At 61.6% G+C, this 19,066-nt stretch overlaps 1 protein-coding gene across 2 annotated transcripts; it reads left to right on the forward strand.

The window, feature by feature from the left end:
* Positions 1-1,808: 1,808 nt before the first annotated feature.
* STX1A (syntaxin 1A) lies at positions 1,809-18,998 on the forward strand. Of its 2 annotated transcripts, none has more exons than XR_003523345.2 (10): positions 1,809-1,927; positions 9,907-9,984; positions 10,177-10,276; positions 12,908-12,982; positions 13,738-13,811; positions 13,912-14,020; positions 14,108-14,181; positions 14,937-15,074; positions 16,543-16,717; positions 17,181-18,997. XR_003523345.2 is itself a non-coding variant. In XM_027613537.2 (10 exons), the coding sequence occupies exons 1-10, from the start codon at positions 1,898-1,900 to the stop codon at positions 17,256-17,258; spliced, it is 867 nt and encodes a 288-aa protein (XP_027469338.1). In that variant the 5' UTR covers positions 1,813-1,897; the 3' UTR covers positions 17,259-18,998. The 2 variants fall into 2 exon arrangements, 1 of the variants encoding a protein (XP_027469338.1); XM_027613537.2 differs by having other exon boundaries at positions 1,813-1,927; positions 16,607-16,717; positions 17,181-18,998.
* The last annotated feature ends 68 nt before the right edge of the window (positions 18,999-19,066 follow it).

Consider the following 19,066-nt stretch of genomic DNA (forward strand, 5'->3'; position numbering starts at 1 on the left):
CCCCACTCAGGCTTAAACTCACCACCCTGAGATTAAGACCTGAGCTGAGACCAAGAGTTGGACGCTTAACCGACCGAGCCACCCAGGCATCCCAGCTCAGTTAATTTTTGAGTCATGGAATGAAAGTCGATCCTTGATTCCCTCCTCCTTGTCTGCACAATAAAGCTCAACATTCCAGGAAGGCTTCCCTCACTGGCTTCATCTCTTACCCAAGCTCTGAGGTTCTCCAAACACTCCCAGCCTCACCCCAGGGTCTGGGCACCCTCCTTCTGTCCCGAACACCTCCACCACTCCCTGCTGCAATCCCGGCCTCTGGGAAGCCACCCAGGATCCCTTCACCTACTGAAACCATGTCTGTCTCTCCCATTACATCACACATCTTGAGTGCAAAACAGCGGCTTGAGCATGGTTTCCTAAGTAATGTTTGATAAATGAACGAGTAATCGAATGAGGGTAAGACCTCTAACAGAAAAGCAGAGTCTTTATTCATTCTTCACGCTACCATTTAATATGTACATTAATAAGTGATGCTTGGTGTGACTCTGGGGCCCTCTGAGCGCATGAGCTGTGTCTCCCCCTCCTGCCCTCTTTCCTCAAGGCCAGACACTGGGCTCTGGGGGTGCACCCATGACCCACCCCACCATTCACCCTGCACACAGGAAAGCACTCTGGACCACGAGTCAGGCAGCACCTTGCTACCACCTGCTCCCTGTAACCCTGAGCAAGTCCCTCCTGCAGGTGAGTCCTGCTTTTGCACCACCAGTGCTTGCTCTGTGGGATGTTCTAAGCTAGTCAGTCTCTGGCCGGATTTCCAGGGAAGGAGAGATGGCTGGAACAGTGTCTCTAGCCCGTCTGCCAGCCAGCAAACCTGTGCCCACAGTCTGGGAGAAGCGCCAAGCTCAGACACACTGGGCAGCAGGGGGCTGGCCCAGCTCCAGAACAACACCTTGGCAGCCCTGGGCAAGGGAAGAGGGAGTGTTTGGCTTGAGGTCAAGAGGGTCTAGGCCAGGGCACAGAGGGGGAGCTGGGGGGGTGAGGGGTGAGTTATATGGCTACTGTCTCAACAAGACGCTGGCAGGGATCAGAAAAGAGCATCTGCTACTGACTAGCCCCCACCCACCACCCCTCTACACGCTGCTAAGATCTTTCCATTAGTGCCACAGTGAGCGGGGCTCCAGGCTTAGCTGCCCCCAGCCATATAGAGAAATAGGATCTCGGGCCTGGGGCTGGGGCTCAGGGTTGGGATTGTAGGCAAAGGGGCAGGAGAGCAGGCTTTAGCTTAAATCTCCCTTCCAGAGATAGAAGGGTTCCTGCATCCCGCTGGGAGTGGAAACTAAAGGAAAAGGGGTGGTCACCCAGCATCAGACCAGTGAACTGAGAAATCCCTGGGAAGGAGGGGTGAGAGCCTGAGTCTGGATGAGGTGTTGGGGGAAAGTGGGAAGGTAGGGGCTCAGCGGCTGTTACTCTGGAGGAGGTTTTTGGAGGGGAGTGCCAGATGTTCCAAGGCCATAAAATCGAGGGGTTTCCGACCTCCAGCAAATCCCCAGGGATGTGAGGAGCTCTGGGGTTGAAAATCCAAGGTCCAGAACGAGGGCGGAACCGCTGGGAGAGGGAGCGGGGGCTCTGGGGCCCCACCCCAGGCAGGGATCACGCGGCGTGGGGCACGCGGGGGCACGGGGTCCCACGGCTCCGACCCCACTGAGCCCGCCCGAGGCCGGTGGGGCGGGGGCGGGGCCGGCGGCTGGGCGGGGCCGGGCGGGGCGGGGCCGGGCTGGGGGCTGGGCCGGGGTCCCGGGGGCCGGGGCGGGGCCGGGCTGGCGCTGCGCAGCCGCGGGGCGGCCGCCGCGCATGCGGGGCTCACACGGCTGCAGCCGGCGCCGCTGCCACTCCCGGGAGCATGAAGGACCGAACCCAGGAGCTCCGCACGGTGAGTCCGGCCCCCGCGCGCCGCCGCTCGTCGCCCGCGCCCCGCGCCCTGCGCGCCGGCCACTCCCTTCCCGGCCTCGGCGGCCACCCGACGACAGCCCCTGCGTCCCCGGCCGGGCAGGAGGGAGCGGTGCGGAGCCCGGGACCCCGACGCCCCTCCGGGTCCCGCCCCTCGGACCCACTCGGGGTCACGGGCTCGCGTGAGCTCGGCGCCGTGGGCCCGCGGGCTGGCGGCCGGAGCCCGGGGTCCTGGATAAACTTTTCGGCGCCCCCTTGTTTGGGGGGTCGGAGGGCTATTACCAGATACCGGTGGCGGGACGGAAGGCTGACCTCTCCCGCGGCCCGCGGAGCAGGTCCTGTCTCTGTCCCCTCACTGTGCCTCATCACCGAGCCTCCTGTCCCCCCGCACGGGTGAGGACAGACGGCGGGACCGCAGTGGGAAGGGGCCGGGGGCGGTCCCCTGCCCAGAGCCCAGCTGCAGGGCGCGCTGCGGAAACCGGGCCGCCGGGTGGGGCCGGGCTCCTCGGGCGGGCGCTGTCCCGCGGGGCGCCCCGCCGCCTCCGTCACCTGTAGCTCCCATCACCTGTGGCTCCCCACCCCCGTCGCGCTCGGGGTTTGCTGCCCGCCCCGGTCCCAGAGAGGTCAGATATTCGCCCCCGGTCCACCTTCCTGGCTTCCGGGCAGCCGCGGCCGGCCGGCGGCGTTTTTCAGACCCTTCCGGGGTTCCTGGTCTGATTCCAGCCTGAACCTATTTCTCCACCTGTGTGTCTCGGAGGCCCCCGGGGTGTGGCTCCTGGGGCGGGGTTTGGGGGAAGTAGGAGGATGCACAAAGGCTCTGACCAGAGCCCACCCTCTCCTAGCCCTGACTGAGACCCCTGCCGCTTGCTCCTCATTCACCCCTACCCCCTCGCCCTCATCTCCCCTGCACTCAGACATTTCCCAGGGCATTCTCACCTCTGCCCTTAGAGGTGGCAAGCCTGGGGGCGTATGGGGGCAGTGAAGGAAATGAAGCCTGCCTGTGGGGAGGGGGCATCAGGGGGGCATCTAGACCAGGCTGACTCTTGTCTGATCTCCTAGCTGACCACCTTGCTGTCTGGCAGGTGCCCTGCCCGCAGTGCTGATCTGGGGTGGAGGCGCAGCTAGCTCACTGGCTCCTCTGAGCCCTCCCCCTGCTATCCCTTTTGGAGCCAGAGACCGAGGTTCTCTTATATGAAAAGTTTTAGGTGTCCTTTGGGCTTTTGACCCCCTGGCTTGACCTGTCTGTCCAGAGGCTCCCTGCATCTGTGCCCTGTCTCCCCCATTATACCAGTCTTATATCCTGGGTAGTCTGGAGCTGGTCCTGTACTCTCCTGCCTCCGTTTCCCCCCTGGCTCTGGCTACCAGCCCCCACCCTTCCGACAGACCTTTTATTCCTGGCCAAATGCCCAGCCCCCAGGGTAAACCTCAGGAGGTTTCAAAGGAAGAAGATGGTCCCTCATGTCATATATGATGTCTAAACACTTCCCCCGCCAGCCCTTGCGGTTGCCCTCAAGCTTCCTGTGCTATGTTGAGTCAGAAAGAATGTTATCTTGGCGATGAACGGCCGCGTGGTGCATTTGCTGATGTTTGGGCGCCCGGTGGGTCAGGTGAGAGTGTATGTGGGAACCAAGTGGTCAGGGGAACACAGTCCTTTACATGTGACAGGGTCTCTGACGCATCAGCCTTCATCCTCTCTGCTAAAGGGGAAACTGAGGCACAAGAGAGCAAATGGCATGCCTGGTAGCTCAAAAGGGATGGTAGAAAGGGGCTTTGTCCCATAGACAGTCAGACTGAGGCCTCGCTGGGACTGGGGGACCACGCAGAAGGCTTGGGTTGCAGGGAGCTTGAACCCAGGTCTTTTGCTCTGGTGTGTGTCTCTGTGACCCCTCACGCCCACCCCCAACATACGTACATAAACACTAGCCATAGTGGCCCCTTAGATGGTGAGGCCTGGCTTCTCTGTGGATTCGCTGTGGCTTCCTCTCTAAGACCCCACCCTGCAGGCATTCAGAACCCATGGAGGCTGCTGTACTCATTGCCGGGGAGCCCTGCCCACTGGGGCTTTCTTGCAGGCTGCAGGAGCCCACACTGGGTGGGGTGGGACAGTTTGTCTGGGGGGCTGTCATTCCCACAAGTCTCCCTCTGGGCCTTGGGTTCCCACCTATAAAAGTAGAGATAAGAAAACCTAGAGCCCAGTTTCTCAGGGCAGGGGGTGGTCACCTGAGTTCGACTCCATATTTAGGGGAGACCTTGAGCCCCAGGAGTCAGAATTCTCAGATCAGAGTCCCCAGGAACCAAGAGGCCAGCACTGGCTGGGCTGGACAGAGGTGGCGCTTGGGCCAGTGACTTGCACCATAGCCAGCCCTCCCTGCCTCCTCCCCCCTCCTTCCCCACCCAACGCCACCACATTTGGAAGGAAGGCAAGGGGAGCTTATTTATAAAAGTCACACTTGGGGAAGGAGCTGGTGCATTTCCTCAGCGCTCTGCAGGCCAGGCCCAGCCCTCCAGCCTTCCCCAGCTCCCACTTCTTAGGCAGCTGATCCTGCAGTTGTATAGACTGAGTGAAGGGATCATCGGGGGCCCTCAGAGGTCGGAAGGGCAGCCCAGGGGCCTAAGAGGGTCAAAGACAAGCCCAGGGTCACAGAACCGGAGAGACTTAGGGCAAGGTGCCCCTGGGCAGCCCCACCTGGCGTACCACTGCCTCCTTCCCCCCCACCCCCATTCGGAGGCCTCCCTGGTTTTCTTTCTGAGATCTTCTTGGAGCTGACCCACCCTTCCCTGGGCCCAGGAGGGTGTTTATCTCTGTGCTGAGCCACATGCAGAATATGGGGCCTGCTGCGGGAGCCAGAAGACAGAGAAGAGGGAGCGTTGGGGCTGCCAGCTCCTGGAAGAAGGGAAGCTGGGGTGACCCAGAAGGGGTCGGGTAGGCATGGGAGGAGGGAAGGTGGTCCAAAAGGAGGGGCCTGCGGTAGTAAAGGCAGAGAGGTTGCAATGCCCAAGCAGGAGAGAATGGTGGGTGGTCTGATGCCTGGCTCGGGAAGCCCGTGCGCCCCTTTGCCCACCCATTCCCCCTTTCCCTCTCATTGCTGGGAAGAGACTGGGGGTCCTGGACAACACCAGGCAGGTTCTTGCCTTAACCTCTCTGTGCCCCTTTCATCCGTACAGTGCAGCCGGCCGGGCCCACCTTGCAGAGTGGAAGATTGGGGACGTAATAGTAGGCCTCCTTCCCGCCCCTTACCTCCTTGGGGTTTCCCAGAAGAAACAGCGGGTTTGGACACATTGTGCCCTGGGGTGCCGCCGGAATGACCTTCAGGGACGATCTGGTCCAACCCCCTCTTTCACAAATTGGAAAACTAAGGTCTGGAAAGGGCCAGGGGTTTATCTAAGGTCACATGGTATATTGGGACAGGGGCGGTTGCGGGGGGCAGGGGGAGTGCGGGGCTGAAGCCACCTCCTCTCCGTGGGCTGAGGCTGCCTTCTGGAGCCGCCCTGGGGCCCTGGTCAGGGACAGGGATCTGGAGGTGAAGGGCGTACACCAGATGGGGAGAGGGTGAAGGGGTCAGACAAGGGAAGGCGGGGAGCCCCTCTTGCCTGGAGACCCAGCTTGGCCTCAGATACCCCTGATTCAGCTCTGGGTCTCTCTGCTCTAGTCATATTGACTTTGATTCGTCATTAAAAACAAGAAGGGGGAAAAAAAATAGCCCTCAAGGCAGACAACAGCCAACTCCTGCTCAGGAGGAATGAATCAACCCTGCTGGCTGGCCTCCCGCCATCTGTCTCCAGGGACGGGCCTGGAGGCTGCCCGGACTCCGAGCCTCTTGGAGGAATCACACCTTTGTTTCCAGGAAGGTATCCTGGCATCCTGGAGCCTCTGCCAGGAGAGACCACCAGGGCTGTCTGGCCTCCTCTGGAAGTTTAGGGCTTCTGGCCAGGGTGGCCTTCGTTCCGGATGGCTTGGCCCAGAGGCCTCATGAGGCCAGAGTCTGTCAGAGGGAGTAAGATCAGACCACTGGTTCTCAACCCCGGGGTGGGGGGACTTTTTAAAAACTTGGCCTTACCAGCCCCAAACCCCTAAATTCTGATTTGGTGTCTCTGGGGTAGAACCCTGGAAGCTGGTTTTGGGGTTTGTTTTTGTTTTTTTTTTTTAAGCCTTTCAAGGGATCATGGTGCTGGAACAGGATTAAGAACCACTGAAAAAAACATCGTGACAAGTCAAATATTGGATGGATGTGAGAGGAAGAGGAAGAAAGTAGATGTACCCCGCTTTCTGATTTGGGGGGACCCTTGGGAATGGGGGGTTTCAGAGGAGGGGCTCAGGAGAACAAGGCAGAACGTAGTTTGGGCCAGGTGGCAGGTAGGGTGCTCACATGATGCCTGGGTGGGTTTATCCTGAAGATGTTTGCAGCTCCGAGCTTGTGACCGCCCCCAGGCTCCAGCCGCCACCTCAAGTCCCCAGTCCAGTCCAGCCCTCTTTCTGGAGCTGTGACTGTCACTCACAGAGGGCTGGCAGATGTCCAAGGGGCCCTCAGGATTCTAAACCATCTGGGTGCTCCCTTTGTGCATGTCGGTGATGCCCACCTTGACCATTCCAGGACACCAGGAGACGCCAGCCTAGTTCTTACTTCCTTTTGGGTCAGGAGTGTGTCTAGGTTTGGGGCTTGTCATTTATTTAGTGCCAGTGAAACCTGATTGGGGTCTTAGTTAACCTGGAGGATGTCTCTAGAAAGGTGCCACAGGGCTCCGGCCTAGATGTGGATGAGGTTGCTGGGGGCCCCAGAGTCATGAGCCATTAGATTCTCACAAAGTGGAACAAGGATCAGAACAAATGAAGAAATGAAGCAAAAGTCCTTCACTTGAGCCTAAAATCCAACCAAGTAGACAGTGGTGGGGAAGGGCTTGGGGCTTTTCTGGGCAGGAAGTGCTATATGATCACTTATACTGATCTCTGGTTGTATTAACAAAGATAGACCATGTAAAAAGAGGGAGGGATGGATCAGCTCTTTGGTACCACTTAGACAACAATCAACAGCAGATTCAGTTTGTATCATGTACTGCAGAAGAAGACAGAGACTGGACCAAAGAAGTCTGGGGCAGGGGTTGCAATTTAGGGCCCGGGGGCGGGGGGGGCGGATATGAGGGGAAGGGAATGGTCAGCTTGAGGGGAAAACCCAGGGGAGGTGTGGACGCTGCCTTTAGGTCTCTGGCAAGGCCAGCCCAGGGAGAGGGCACCAACAGGTTTTTTATGGCTTAGGGCCTCAGGAAAGGGGCACTGGGGCAGCCCAAGGTAGGCAGAGCTGCCTAGGAAAGCTAGTGAGCTCGCCATCACAGGAGGTGTGCAAGCTGAGGCCAGCAGCTGAGGCCAGCAGCTGAGGCCAAGGTGACTTTTCAGGTCCCTTAGGGCCTGAGAGCGTGTGGCTGTGGTTCCAGCAGAGATGTGAGTAGTGTGTGGGGGACCCGAGGAGCAAGATACCCGGGGAAGGCTTCTGAAAGGAGGTGGCATCTCAGGATGAGGGGAATGTCAGCTTCATGGAATCAGCATTCCAGGCAGAGGGGATTGCATGGGGCAAGGGAAGACAGCGGGTGGGCTGTGGAGGCAGGGAGATGGTTTAGGTGGGGTATGCCGGGGTCCAGTTTCAGGCTACGGCAGTGGGGTAATGAGGGGCAGTGGGTGAAAAGTCCTGAGGAGGAAGAAGAGCCAGGACGTGGTAAGGAAGGGGTCCCCACGGAGAGACCCCTCAAGGTTTTGCTTGGAGTCACCACTGGTGTGACCAAGGCTCTGAAGTCAGGCCCTCAACCCTCCGATTGGCTTTGGGGCCAAGCTGAATGCCACCTTTGGGGTGGACCCCCGCCTGGGAGCCCCAGTCAGGCCCTGGCCCCAGGTGTCCCCTTCCTCAGCTCTGCACTCATGGCCGGCGGGCCGGGAGGAGAGCGTGGACATCCTTCCTGCCAACCCTGTGTTGGAGAAACTCCCTGACTCTAGCTGTCAGTGTCCTGGGGAGGCTGTGGAGGAAGCAGGTCGGAGCTGCTGGGTGCTCGAGAAGGTCCGTCCTTGTTTTATAGGCAGGCAAGCCGAGGCCCGGGGAGAGCAGCAGCCCAGACCCCAGGGGCCTCTGGCAACGGCTCTGGTCTCTGGAAACCCTGACGCCCTTGCTTTGGCCCTAGCTGCTCATTACTCTTCCCGGGAGGGGAGCTGGAAAATTCTCGTGTCCTTTCCTGTCCATCCTCCTCTTTGTCTAGATGCCAAAAAGACAGAGAGGGCAGGCCGCTGAAGGGCAGGAGCTCCTGGGACCACCTCCCAACCTGGCAGGCTGCCCCGGAGCGGGAGCTGGGCTCCTCCAGACTGCACTCTGCCTCAGTTTCCCTAAGGAGTGCTCCTCTAGCTTAGCTCCTGCGCCCGGGAAGGTTCAGAAGTGTGGAAATGGCTCCTAGATTCTCATTGTCAATAGGTGGGCTTGGTTGGGGGGAGGGGGCCACCTGGTAGCAGCCACAGGCACTTGTGGGAGCGAGGATTTATTTTAGCTGCTGGGGGAGGAGGTGTGATCTCTTGATGAGAGGGGCCTGTCAGAGCCGCCTCCATAAAGTTCCCAACCAACCCCCTCTGCTGTCTGGTCCCACTCTGGTGGGGCAGTGGGACCCCGAGAGCCCCAGGGGCACAGCCCTTTCAGAACATGCTGTGCCTCCCACCCTTTCTCAGCCTTCTGTCCCTGCAGCCAGGCGTCCCTGTCCCCACTGCACACAGGAGCAAACAGACCCAGAGGGCACGTCCCTCAGCCAGCCACTGTCTGTGCTGGGCACGGAACCTGGGTCCCTCCCCCAGCAGGCTAGCTGGGCCCAGCCTCCTGGGTCCTCCAGCTTCACCATCCCGCGACGGCCACCTGCCCCTGTCCTCGGTTAAGAGAGATCAAGGTGAAGGCCAGTGCCGAGCCTGCTCACCCCTCCTCCTGTGGGGTGCTGAGACCTGAAGGGGTGTGGCCAAGCCTGATAACCCCAGTCTGAGGGGGCCGGTCCCACCCTCCGTATCCTGGCCTTGGCCGTGGAGAGGGGCTTGCCCTTGCCAGCGGAGTGGGCGGCCCCTGGCGACTCGAAGCGTGTAAGGCGGACAGTAATGAGCAGGCCCCGCACACTGGGAAGTCAGAGGCGTAATTACTCCGCCCCGTGATGGGGGTGGCTTTTGTCCGCCTGCTCCTCGGGTGGCGGGGTGGGGCCTAGGGCAGGCCCCGAGCCAAGTGACATGACTGGCCTCTCAGGCTGGTCGGGCCCAGCTCTGGGCCTGGAGGGGAAGAGAATCGAGGTTTGATGTCGAGAATGACAAGGGGTCAGCTGAGCTTGCAGGGCTGCGTTCAGCCAGTATCTCTCAGGCCTGCTTGAGGCGCTATGGGACAGCCCTGTGTCTGAGCCAGCCTGCCTTCTCGGAGACAGGTGTGGGTGGCGCCCAGGCCTCCCACTACCCCCCGCCCAGAAAAGGAGCTTGGGAACTTTGGGCCCCATCCTAATTAAAACCATCGGTACTGGAAAGTAGAGAAGGTTGGTTTCCAGGCAGCCTGTCCCAGGCAAGGCCTGTGAGTTGGGGGCCGCTGGCCAGGGGGCCAAGCCTTTCCAGCTGCCCTCTAGGGTAAGGGGTGTGCCAGGAGGACCGCGGTCCTGTGGGGAAGGGGCAGGCAGCTGGGCAAGGGGAGGAGTCCTTGGCCTAGAGGTAGAGACTTGGCCCTCTCACCATCTTGACAAGCAAGGCCTCTTTCCCTATGCTGGGGCCCCAGGGGCCCTCCACGTCTCGCTGTGGCTGGGAGCTGAGGACGCAGCCAGACCTTGTCCCTGCTAAGAGGACAGAGGGCAGTGGTTGGGGCCGCGGAGCTGAGCCTGTGAGCCTGCTGTATATGGACGCTGGGCAGTTCGCGGTCCCGGGTCCAGTGGGTCCCAGTGGGCCTACCACAGGTCCGCTCACGTGTACACACCCCTGTGCAGGCCAAGGACAGCGATGATGATGATGATGTCACTGTCACCGTGGACCGGGACGGCTTCATGGATGAGTTCTTTGAACAGGTGGGAGCCAGCACACCCCGCGTCCGCGAATACACTGGCAGACCTTGGAGGCGGGGGGCCCACGTCACACCCCCACCCGAAGCCTGGTCCAGCCTCTCTCTGAGCCTGGCCGCCAGCCCCAGTCTGGTCCAGCCCCAGTGCCCACGAGCGCCCTCCCCAGGTCTCCTCCTGACCGGTGGCCTTGGTGTGCAGGTGGAGGAGATCCGTGGCTTCATTGACAAGATCTCAGAGAACGTGGAGGAGGTGAAACGGAAGCACAGCGCCATCCTGGCCTCCCCCAACCCTGATGAGAGTGAGTGTGGAGGAGACTGAGGGGCGGCTTCCAGGCCTCCTGGAAGGCGCTGCTGCTGGGGAGGGGCTCCTGGATCCTCAGCAGCCTCACTGTTGGGCGGCTGAGGGGTACCTGGGCCTGGCCAGGGTGGGGAGGGCCCCGTGGAAAGCTTCAGGGAACACGGCTGGCCCAGGCCTGGGGTGGGGGGCCTCCGGCCAGCCCCGCCCCCTCCAGGTAAGCTGGGTGGGAAGGCGCAAAAGGAGGCCTGTCTGCCCAGCCCCTCCCTTTCCCAAGCCTCCCCGGGCAGCAGATGGCTCAGCGCCGTGGGAGGGCAAGCCGGCCAAGCAGGAGGAGCTTCCTGAAAGAGCTAGCGGCCCCGGCACCTGGCCACCAGTACCCCAGAGCCGGGCCTTCTCAGGGCTCCAGAAAGTCACCTTTCTCCCTATGCACAGGGAGCCTCTATGTGTCTGCATTCCACCCTGACCCCAGACAGGCCCCCCTGACCCTCCTGTCACAGCTCCTGGCGAGGTGTTGATGACTGCCCTGCCCTGTGCCAGACAGACTGCACACAGGCCCAAGATTCCTTCCCCTTGGCCCCCGGCGAGGCAGTGACAGCGCTGGGCCCAGGCCTGGGACCTGGGCACGCGCACACTGCTCCTGCTGGCTCGCCTCAAGCACGAGCCCCGGGGGCCCCAAGAATGCAAGGTGAAGGGTTCTGGTGCTGCACAGGCTGGGTGAAGCACTCAGGGCTGGGTTTGCGTGTGGCCTGCAGCTGTGTCTCCCTGTCCCTGGCCCCTCGGCCCCTGGTCCGCCGGCCATCCTCAAGCCCCCGGGAGAAATCTCTCCACAGCCCCCAAAGGGCGCTGGAACCCGAGGCCAGGGCCAAGCCGAGCGGGCCCAGTGCCGGGCCCTTGGAAAGCAAAATGAGTCTGCCAGGAGCCCGTGCCAGGAATGGGTGGGAAGGAGAGAAGGGCCACCCAAGGCAGGGCCCACGTTCAGTGTGGCCACCATACATCACCCCTCTCCCCAGCGATTTGTCTCGGGTAGCAGCATGTGACGTCATACGTCTTCCCGCGCATGTGCGTCTGAGTCCGCGTGTGTCCCCATGGGTCCCTCCTGCTGAGGGTCAGAGGGGGCCAGCTGTGGGAACAGGGTACTTTAAGAGCTGGGTACTTTAATCTGCTGGCAGATGGGGCGAGCGTGGGGTGACGGAGACGCCAGTTCCTTTATCTCGGCTCCCTTGTCCCACCTTTTGCACCAGGTCTCCCTGCGTCATAGAGTCAGTAGCGACCCGTTCAGAATTGCCACCTCGAGCCAAGCAGTCAGGACAGCCCTGATGTCACTGATGTGGGGAGGGGGCTCCCCGGTGAGGGTTCTAGAGCGGAGGGAGCAGTTACCGAGGAGGCACCGGGAAGGACAGCGGCGAGTTGGGGTGCGGGGGGAGGCGCTTTCCTGGGCCAAGGGCTGCCCTGCCTCCCCTGAGGGCCGCCATCCGGGCTGGGCTATTTTGGGTCTGAGCAAGAGAGGCAGAGACGGCAAAGCAGCTGGTAACCAAGTTTCCTTTGTTTGTACGAATGAGGCACCCTCCTCCGCTCCTCAAAGCCCCCACCTCACGATCCACTTAGTAGGTGCCCCCCCCATCAACTGCTGTAAATGCCCCCCTCCCAACCCCTTCTAGGAGAGACCCAGCCCCAGAGGAAAGCAGACTGGATAGGAAGGGCTCAGCCAGGAGCTCTGTCCTGGTTTCTCCAGGAAATAGAGTCCTGGGGTTGCCCTGTGGCTGGGGCGCTGTCATGAGCCATTGCTCCAGCCAGCACCCCAGAGGGAAGCAGTCACCCTGCCCAACTTGGCCAGCCACCCCCCCCCCACCGGGGGTGGGGCAAGCTGGGTACCCCCATGGCCTCTGCCAGCTTTAGAGAGATGGTTCCAGTTGGAACAAGGGCCAGATTCCCCCCACTTCGCCGTCACAGGACCAGCCAGCTGGTGCTCCAGGGCCAACTGTGTGCCAGGGAGCGCACCTGTCTGAGCCTCTTCTCCATCAGCTCCCATCCAGGCCAGGTGCCTCATGCCCCCATGCACCCACTGGGCACTCAGCGGTTGGCCCCCACTGAGCTCAGCACCTGGGAAGCAGAGCTCAGTAGAACAGGGTCTCCCCCGCCCAAGGTGCTCAGTGGAGGGGGGCTTGCTTCAGCCTCCCTGGCCTCAGCTGTCACCCTATTGGCTGGATGTCTGTCCGCCCCCCTCCCCCCCCAGCTACCAGGTAACTCTAGGTGAGCCTGCACCCCCACCTTCGACTCAGGAAGCATCAAGTCAGTGTTCCCCAGTGCCGACTCCAGCATCACTAGCTGCTCCACAATTATTTCTGCCTTAAATTTAGACCCATCTGTTACGTGCAGGGGGTGGGAGAGCCAGCGAAGGAGGAAGGGAGGCTCCTTGGAAGGCAGCACAAGAGGGGGTGAGGCTGCAGCTGGTGTGGTCCTGGCCCAGGGTTGGAGGGGCAGGCGGAGCCTTAGCCAGCGGAATCGGGCAGACCCGGGACCCAGGCTCTGCCCGGAGCCCCGCGACTGGGCCCCCTGCGCCAGGGGCTAAGCCTGAACGTCAGGCAGTGGGGGAACCCTGGGCGTCTACGCTCTCCCCCTTCTACCTCCCCAGAGACGAAGGAGGAGCTGGAGGAGCTCATGTCTGACATAAAGAAGACCGCAAACAAAGTTCGCTCCAAGTTAAAGAGTGAGTCTGGGCTCCATCCAGGCCTTGTCTTGGGGGCCGGGAGGGGGCACTCTGGGCCCGCTTCCTCTGTGTTCCATGGGTCTCACGAACTTGGAGGGGTACACTGGGTCTTGCTTTCCTTTATGAGGGTGCCATCACATGCCCATTCTCTCAGCTGCTACTTGGCAAGGCTTGTTTGGGCCAGGCTTGGGGCCGGGCCTCGCGACAGATGCTTGAGGCTTCAGTGAGGGAGTGCTCTGCTCTGGGAATTGTCCCCCACTTCAGCTAAAGAGGGCTCAAGGGGTGGCCAGCACCGCCTGGTCCCACACACAAGCCCCATGCGCTTGTGGGAGCGCAGAGGTGCACAGGCCCAGGGGCCGCCCCTGGCGGCCCTCTCCGCTCTGGCCATGGCCCCTTGTTGGGCGCACAGGCTTCCTGAGCAGAAGGCCGGGTGGGCCCAAGCCGCCGGGCCTAGTACACAGTAGGCACTCACACACACACAGCTTGGTGTGTGCCCGAGGCCTCGCAGATGGGTGTGCATATGTGCACCCCCCGAAACCCGCATCGTGCCCAGATGGGCCCCTGGTGGCCCCTCCCGCAGTGCCTGGCGCGCCTTCCTCCTCTGCTTCCCTTCCCCCCCCCCCCCCCCAGCCATAGTCCACACTAGACCCTCCCCAGAAGAGGTCCGGAGCCAGATCCTGGGTGTGTGGGTCCAAGAGGGAGGGGACAGTGGTGAGGGGGACAGGTTATGGCTCAGCAGCCCCCCTCTCCCACAGGCATCGAGCAGAGCATCGAGCAGGAGGAAGGCCTCAACCGCTCATCTGCGGACCTGAGGATCCGAAAGACACAGGTGCCGCCGGCGGGCCTCCAGGGTGGGCTGGCGGGCGCTCGAGGCCCTGGGGCTCTGTGGAGCTGGGCCTGACACTTGCACCCCCATCTTGCACCCCCAGCACTCCACGCTGTCCCGCAAGTTTGTGGAGGTCATGTCCGAGTACAATGCCACGCAGTCTGACTACCGTGAGCGCTGCAAGGGCCGCATCCAGAGGCAACTGGAGATCAGTAAGCTTTGGGGGGCTGGGGGAGGAAGAGTGAGGGGCGGGGCCGGGGCGGGGCCGGGGCAGGGCTCAGTGCAACCCCTGCTCACAGCTGGCCGGACCACGACCAGTGAGGAGCTGGAGGACATGCTGGAGAGTGGAAACCCTGCCATCTTTGCTTCTGGGGTGAGTGTGAACCACCCCACCCCACCCCACCCTCACCCCTGGCACGGACCCTTGGTGTATGTGCCAAGTGCTGAGGCTGGGGGCAGTCTTTGGATATAACCACCTTGCGAGGCTGGTTTCAGAGAAGGCTGAGTCCCAGAGGAAAAGGGACTGAGGCCACTTAAATACTAGTGGCCCAGGTAGAATTAAGACCCCCGTCTCCTGGTTCCTCTCAATTGGATCCACTTCCTTGCTTCTCCTGTCCATTTGCCACCAGCCAGGGGCTCCTTCCGCCATCCTCAGGGCCTTGTTCCTCTCCTGGGAGACACGGTGCCATTGGCCGCCTCTACATTCAGGTGACACTTGAGCAGGGGGGCTTCCTGAAGGAGGCGGCCCACAGGGTGGAAGGCAGGTAGGGGCTGTGGGTTCCAGGAGAGAAGGGAAGGGGTAGTTACCCTCTCCGGGAGACTGACAGGAGGGGCAGGGGGAAAGGGAGAAAGGCGGTTCAAGGCCTGGGTCCTTGAGGGTTAGTCAACTTGGCCTCTATACAAGGCTGGTGAGCAGTGACCATGTGGTGGGCACAGGTGGCCCCACTTCAACACCGAGAAGTCCGTCCCCGAGAAAGGTAACAGCTAGTAAGAACCAGGCAGGAAGTGGGGGAGCGCTGTGGCTGAGGAGGGAGCCACTGCCCATCCCAGCTGCCTTTGCCCTTGGCCGGCCCTCCCTGCCCCCTGCGGCAGGCTCCAGGGTCCCAGCGCACTGCTCCCGCTCCCTAGATCATCATGGACTCCAGCATCTCCAAGCAGGCTCTGAGTGAGATTGAGACGCGGCACAGTGAGATCATCAAGCTGGAGAACAGCATCCGTGAACTGCACGACATGTTCATGGACATGGCCATGCTCGTGGAGAGCCAGGTGAGAGCCTAGGGCCCCACTGCCCTCTGCCCACCCAGCCCGCAGCAGCACCCAGGGCTGCACTAACCCCTCCCCTTTTTGCCTGACACGCTGCCCTGCCCGGGAGGGACCAAGTCTCCAGGTAACTAACCACCCGCTGTCAACACCGCCTCCAGGGCCAGGCCCACCTGGAGGACCCCATCCTCTGCATGGCTCTGCTCCCGGGCTCCAGGTGCTGCATGGCTCTGCTTGGCCTACCAGGACCCCAGGCCCTGCATGGCCCTCCACCCAGCCTTGGCCTGTCTTATTCACCAGCCGTCTGTCACGGGGGCACTGTGGACGGCCGCTCTTCTAGGAGCTGGAAGCAGAGGGCCTGCTTCCTGGAGCTCATGTCTGTGGGGTGGAAGGGCAGCATAAGGAAATGACAAATGGAATGTTCTCCAGTTGTGCCGGGTGCTCAGGAGACGTTAGCAGGAGGCAGTGAGATAGAGCCGTGGTTCTCCAGCTCTAAAAGACCCAGGAATCACGGGGCGGGGGGGTGGGGGGCTTGGAGGTTTCCTGGTCCCCGGTCCCAGAGATGGGTAGGTCAGAGTGGGGGCCCGTGAATCTGCATTTCTAACAGGTTCGAGGGGGACGCTGATGCTGCTAGTCCCAGGGCCACACTTGGGGTAACACCGTAATAGCGTCCCTGCGGTGGCCACCTTGGACGGGGTTGGTCAGGGAAGGCCTCTCTAGGAGGTGGCATGTGAGCTCGGAAAGCTTCCCAGGGTCCCAGGGTGAGTGAAGAGCAGGAGCAGCAGAGCCTGGTCCTGAGACTGGCAAGAGCCCGGCTCACTGAGGAGCTCCTGCGACTGGAGCTCGGCGGGCCGGGGCGGGGGGCGGGGGTGGGTAGTGAAGATGAGGCAGGCGGTGGTGCTGGGCTTCTGGATTCTCTCCTAGACCAGAGGGTCTGAAGTGTGGGTGTGGTGTGAGCCGAGTTAGGAAGCCAGGTGGCCACGAGGAGGCTGCTGCCGCTGTGGCTGAAAGACTGCGGACGCCTGGACACCAGCGGGAGCAGCGAACTTGGAGAGAGTAGTCATCTGTCACCACGGGTCTCGGGCAGTGTCATGGTGGGAGCGGCCTCCGGGGGCTGCTGGGGCCACATTATGGGGCCCAGGAGGGCTACGGGAGTAGGCAGGGGGTCTTAAGTGTTGAAGACCGAAGACAGTCGGAGCTGGGTGGAACCACCACGCCAGCGAGGAAGGAGTGGGACCCTGTCCAGAGCACCCTCTGCTGCCCCTGCCTCCCTCTGCCTCGCACCCGGCCCGGCTGAGCGCCCCCTGCATGGTCTCCACCCCCTTGGCTGAGACTGCACGGCCAGGTCCCCTCCCAGGATGGCTGCTCTGCAGGGGAGAGAGGGTGCTGCCCTGGGGGCCTGGCCTGAGGGGGCACAGGGAGAGGCTGTACCCCCCCCATCCTCACACCCCCACTTTTCTTTCTCTGCCCTCAGGGTGCTTCCCCAGAGTCCTGCCCTGAGGGGGGCCCACTGGAGCTGATGGGCACCGGCCCTGCAGGGGGAGATGATTGACAGGATTGAGTACAACGTGGAACATTCGGTGGACTATGTGGAGAGGGCCGTGTCTGACACCAAGAAGGCCGTCAAGTACCAGAGCAAGGCACGCCGGGTCAGTAGCCCCCCTCTGCCCATTAGAGCTCCCGGGGACCACCACAGATCCCTCCCCACTCGGCCTTGACTCCATCTCTGGGCTCTGACCCAAGCCCTCACCCCGAGGCCTTCAGCTCCCAGCTGTCTCTCTCTCTCTCACACCCACACACACCCCCCCCCACACACACCCGTACATTCACACACACACCCGTACATTCTCACACACACACACACACGTACATTCACACACACACCCGTACATTCACACACACACACACACACACACACACACACACACACACACCCGTACATTCCAGGCAGCACCTTCCCCAGTTCCAACTCTGGTTCCGACCCCCAGACCCCCAACCCCCAGCCCAGCTCAGGGACCACTCTCCTTGCGTGCCCCGCCCCTCTAAGCTCTGACCCAGCCCTCAGCCTCCCTCCCGGGTCTGAGGCCGCTCCTTCCTGCCTCCCCGGTGCAGAAGAAGATCATGATCATCATCTGCTGTGTGGTCCTGGGCATTGTCATCGCCTCCACGTTTGGAGGCATCTTCGGCTAGAAAGCACCCCACCCGCCACCCCACTCGGGACGGTCTGCCCTCAGGAGGCCCCCTGGCTGCTGCCGCCTTTTGGCTCGGAGCCCCTTCCTTCCCACCCCATACCGCCCCTTTCTCTGCCGTAGGGCCCTCCATACCCACCGTGCCCTGAGCCGTCGTGTGCATGATCTCTGTGACAGTGTGTGTCTGTACCGGGGAGCCAGCGGGGTGGGGCAGGTCCGCAGCAAGGGACAGACTCAGGCCCTGGCCCAGGCCGCCTCACCCCTCCAGGGAGCGCTGCCTGGGGCAGCCATGCTCCCCTTCCCCCGCCTCCCGTTAATTCCACTCCAGCCTGGGGTCTGCTCTGACCTTTGGCCTCTCCAGCTGTGCCCCAAAGCCACGCCCCCTAAGGGGTGGGGACCAGCTGGCCACATGGTGCTGCTTTTCAGGTTAAGGAAGGGGTGGCCCTGAGAGACAGCCCAGCTCTAAGCCTCTAACAGCTGATCACTGCCAGGGAGGCTCAGGGTGCCGTGGCCAGGTGGCTTCTGGCTTTGTCAAGACCAGGCTCCCTCCCCGTGTAGGGGCAGAGTCCAGCAGGTCTTGGCTGCCTCATATCCCCTTCCCACATTCCTGCAGCCCCAGGAGCAACCCCTCTGGGCTAGGCCTGACCCCAGGTAACATTCTACGAGAGGCTGTCTGGTGCCTGGTTTCCAGCCACCCTTCGAGCTCGGGAGGCAGACCGGGCTTGGCGGGCCTCTGCCATAGCCGAAGCCCACACCCTGGGCCAGCCCCCCTCCCCGGCGGGCCTCAGTCCGGTTCTCAAGCCATCGTGTGTTGCATGTTTGGGACAGCGGTCCCTGCTCTCTTGTGCTCTGGGAAGTCAGGCATCACTTCGGGCCTGCAATCACGTCCTGCCCGTGCTGTCTCCCACTGACGTGCCACGGGGGTGTCTGGTGTCTGGGACGCAGTATTCAGCAGCCAGCCAGGAAGGAGTACCTCCCTCCTCCCCATCTCGGGGCTTCTCAAGTCAGAAACACGCCCCCACCCGAGACCCCTCTTCATCGATAGGCTAGGAGTGTGCATGCGAGTGCATGCAGTAGGGGATGGGGCCACGTCTGTGCCCCGCCTTCCCTCAGCTCTGCTCCTGCCCAGTGACTGTGACCACTGTCCGTGTTGCCTTCAACAGCGACTTCCCTCCCCTCCTTCACCCCTTCACCAAAGGTCTTGGTACAACCAGCTGCCCATTTTGTGAGATTTTTATGTAGAATAAACATTTGTATCTGGATTTCTTACGGTCACAGTGTCACAGCCTTAGAACTTGGGGGTCAGACTCTCCCACAGCCTCCGGCCTACAGCCTCTCCACCGCAGCCCGGACGTCTCCACTCCTGCTTGAAGCCTGATGCCCGTTCTGTACTGTGGGCCCATAGCTACCCCCTCTCCTGCTTTTGCAGGAGTCACAAGCAACCCCCAGATCCCCTCCACACCCCAAGGGCAGGACTTAACCTGCCCCTCTGACCGCTAGAAATCAGACAAGAGACATGTCTCCAAAGACAGGCAAGCAAGTGCTGGGCTGATCAAGTGGTGCAGCTCACGGCCAAAGGTCAGCCCAGGCCACAGGCTGGGTGACACCTTTAGCGGGAGGGCAACCAGAGGAGGCTGGGTGATGGTCTCGGGTCAGTGGGTCCCACAGATAATTTCATCCTGCCCATCCTTCTTAAATCGGCCTCGTGCTGGAATAGATAAGCAGCCTGAAATCAAACCTATCTATGTTCCTTGTATGTTAAAAGGGTACTTTTCACACATTTAAGTTCTGCGAGCCTCACTCATCTGG

This window comes from Zalophus californianus, chromosome 10, assembly GCF_009762305.2.
Source record: "Zalophus californianus isolate mZalCal1 chromosome 10, mZalCal1.pri.v2, whole genome shotgun sequence".
NCBI lineage: Eukaryota > Metazoa > Chordata > Mammalia > Carnivora > Otariidae > Zalophus > Zalophus californianus.

Bases quoted from the DNA above. Each gene is read 5' to 3' on its own strand.
- STX1A (XM_027613537.2), top strand. From the start codon at position 1,898: ATGAAGGACCGAACCCAGGAGCTCCGCACG. The intron at 9,985-10,176 runs GTGGGAGCCAGC...CTTGGTGTGCAG, and splicing joins TGGATGAGTTCTTTGAACAG to GTGGAGGAGATCCGTGGCTT. The intron at 14,182-14,936 runs GTGAGTGTGAAC...CCCGCTCCCTAG, and splicing joins CTGCCATCTTTGCTTCTGGG to ATCATCATGGACTCCAGCAT.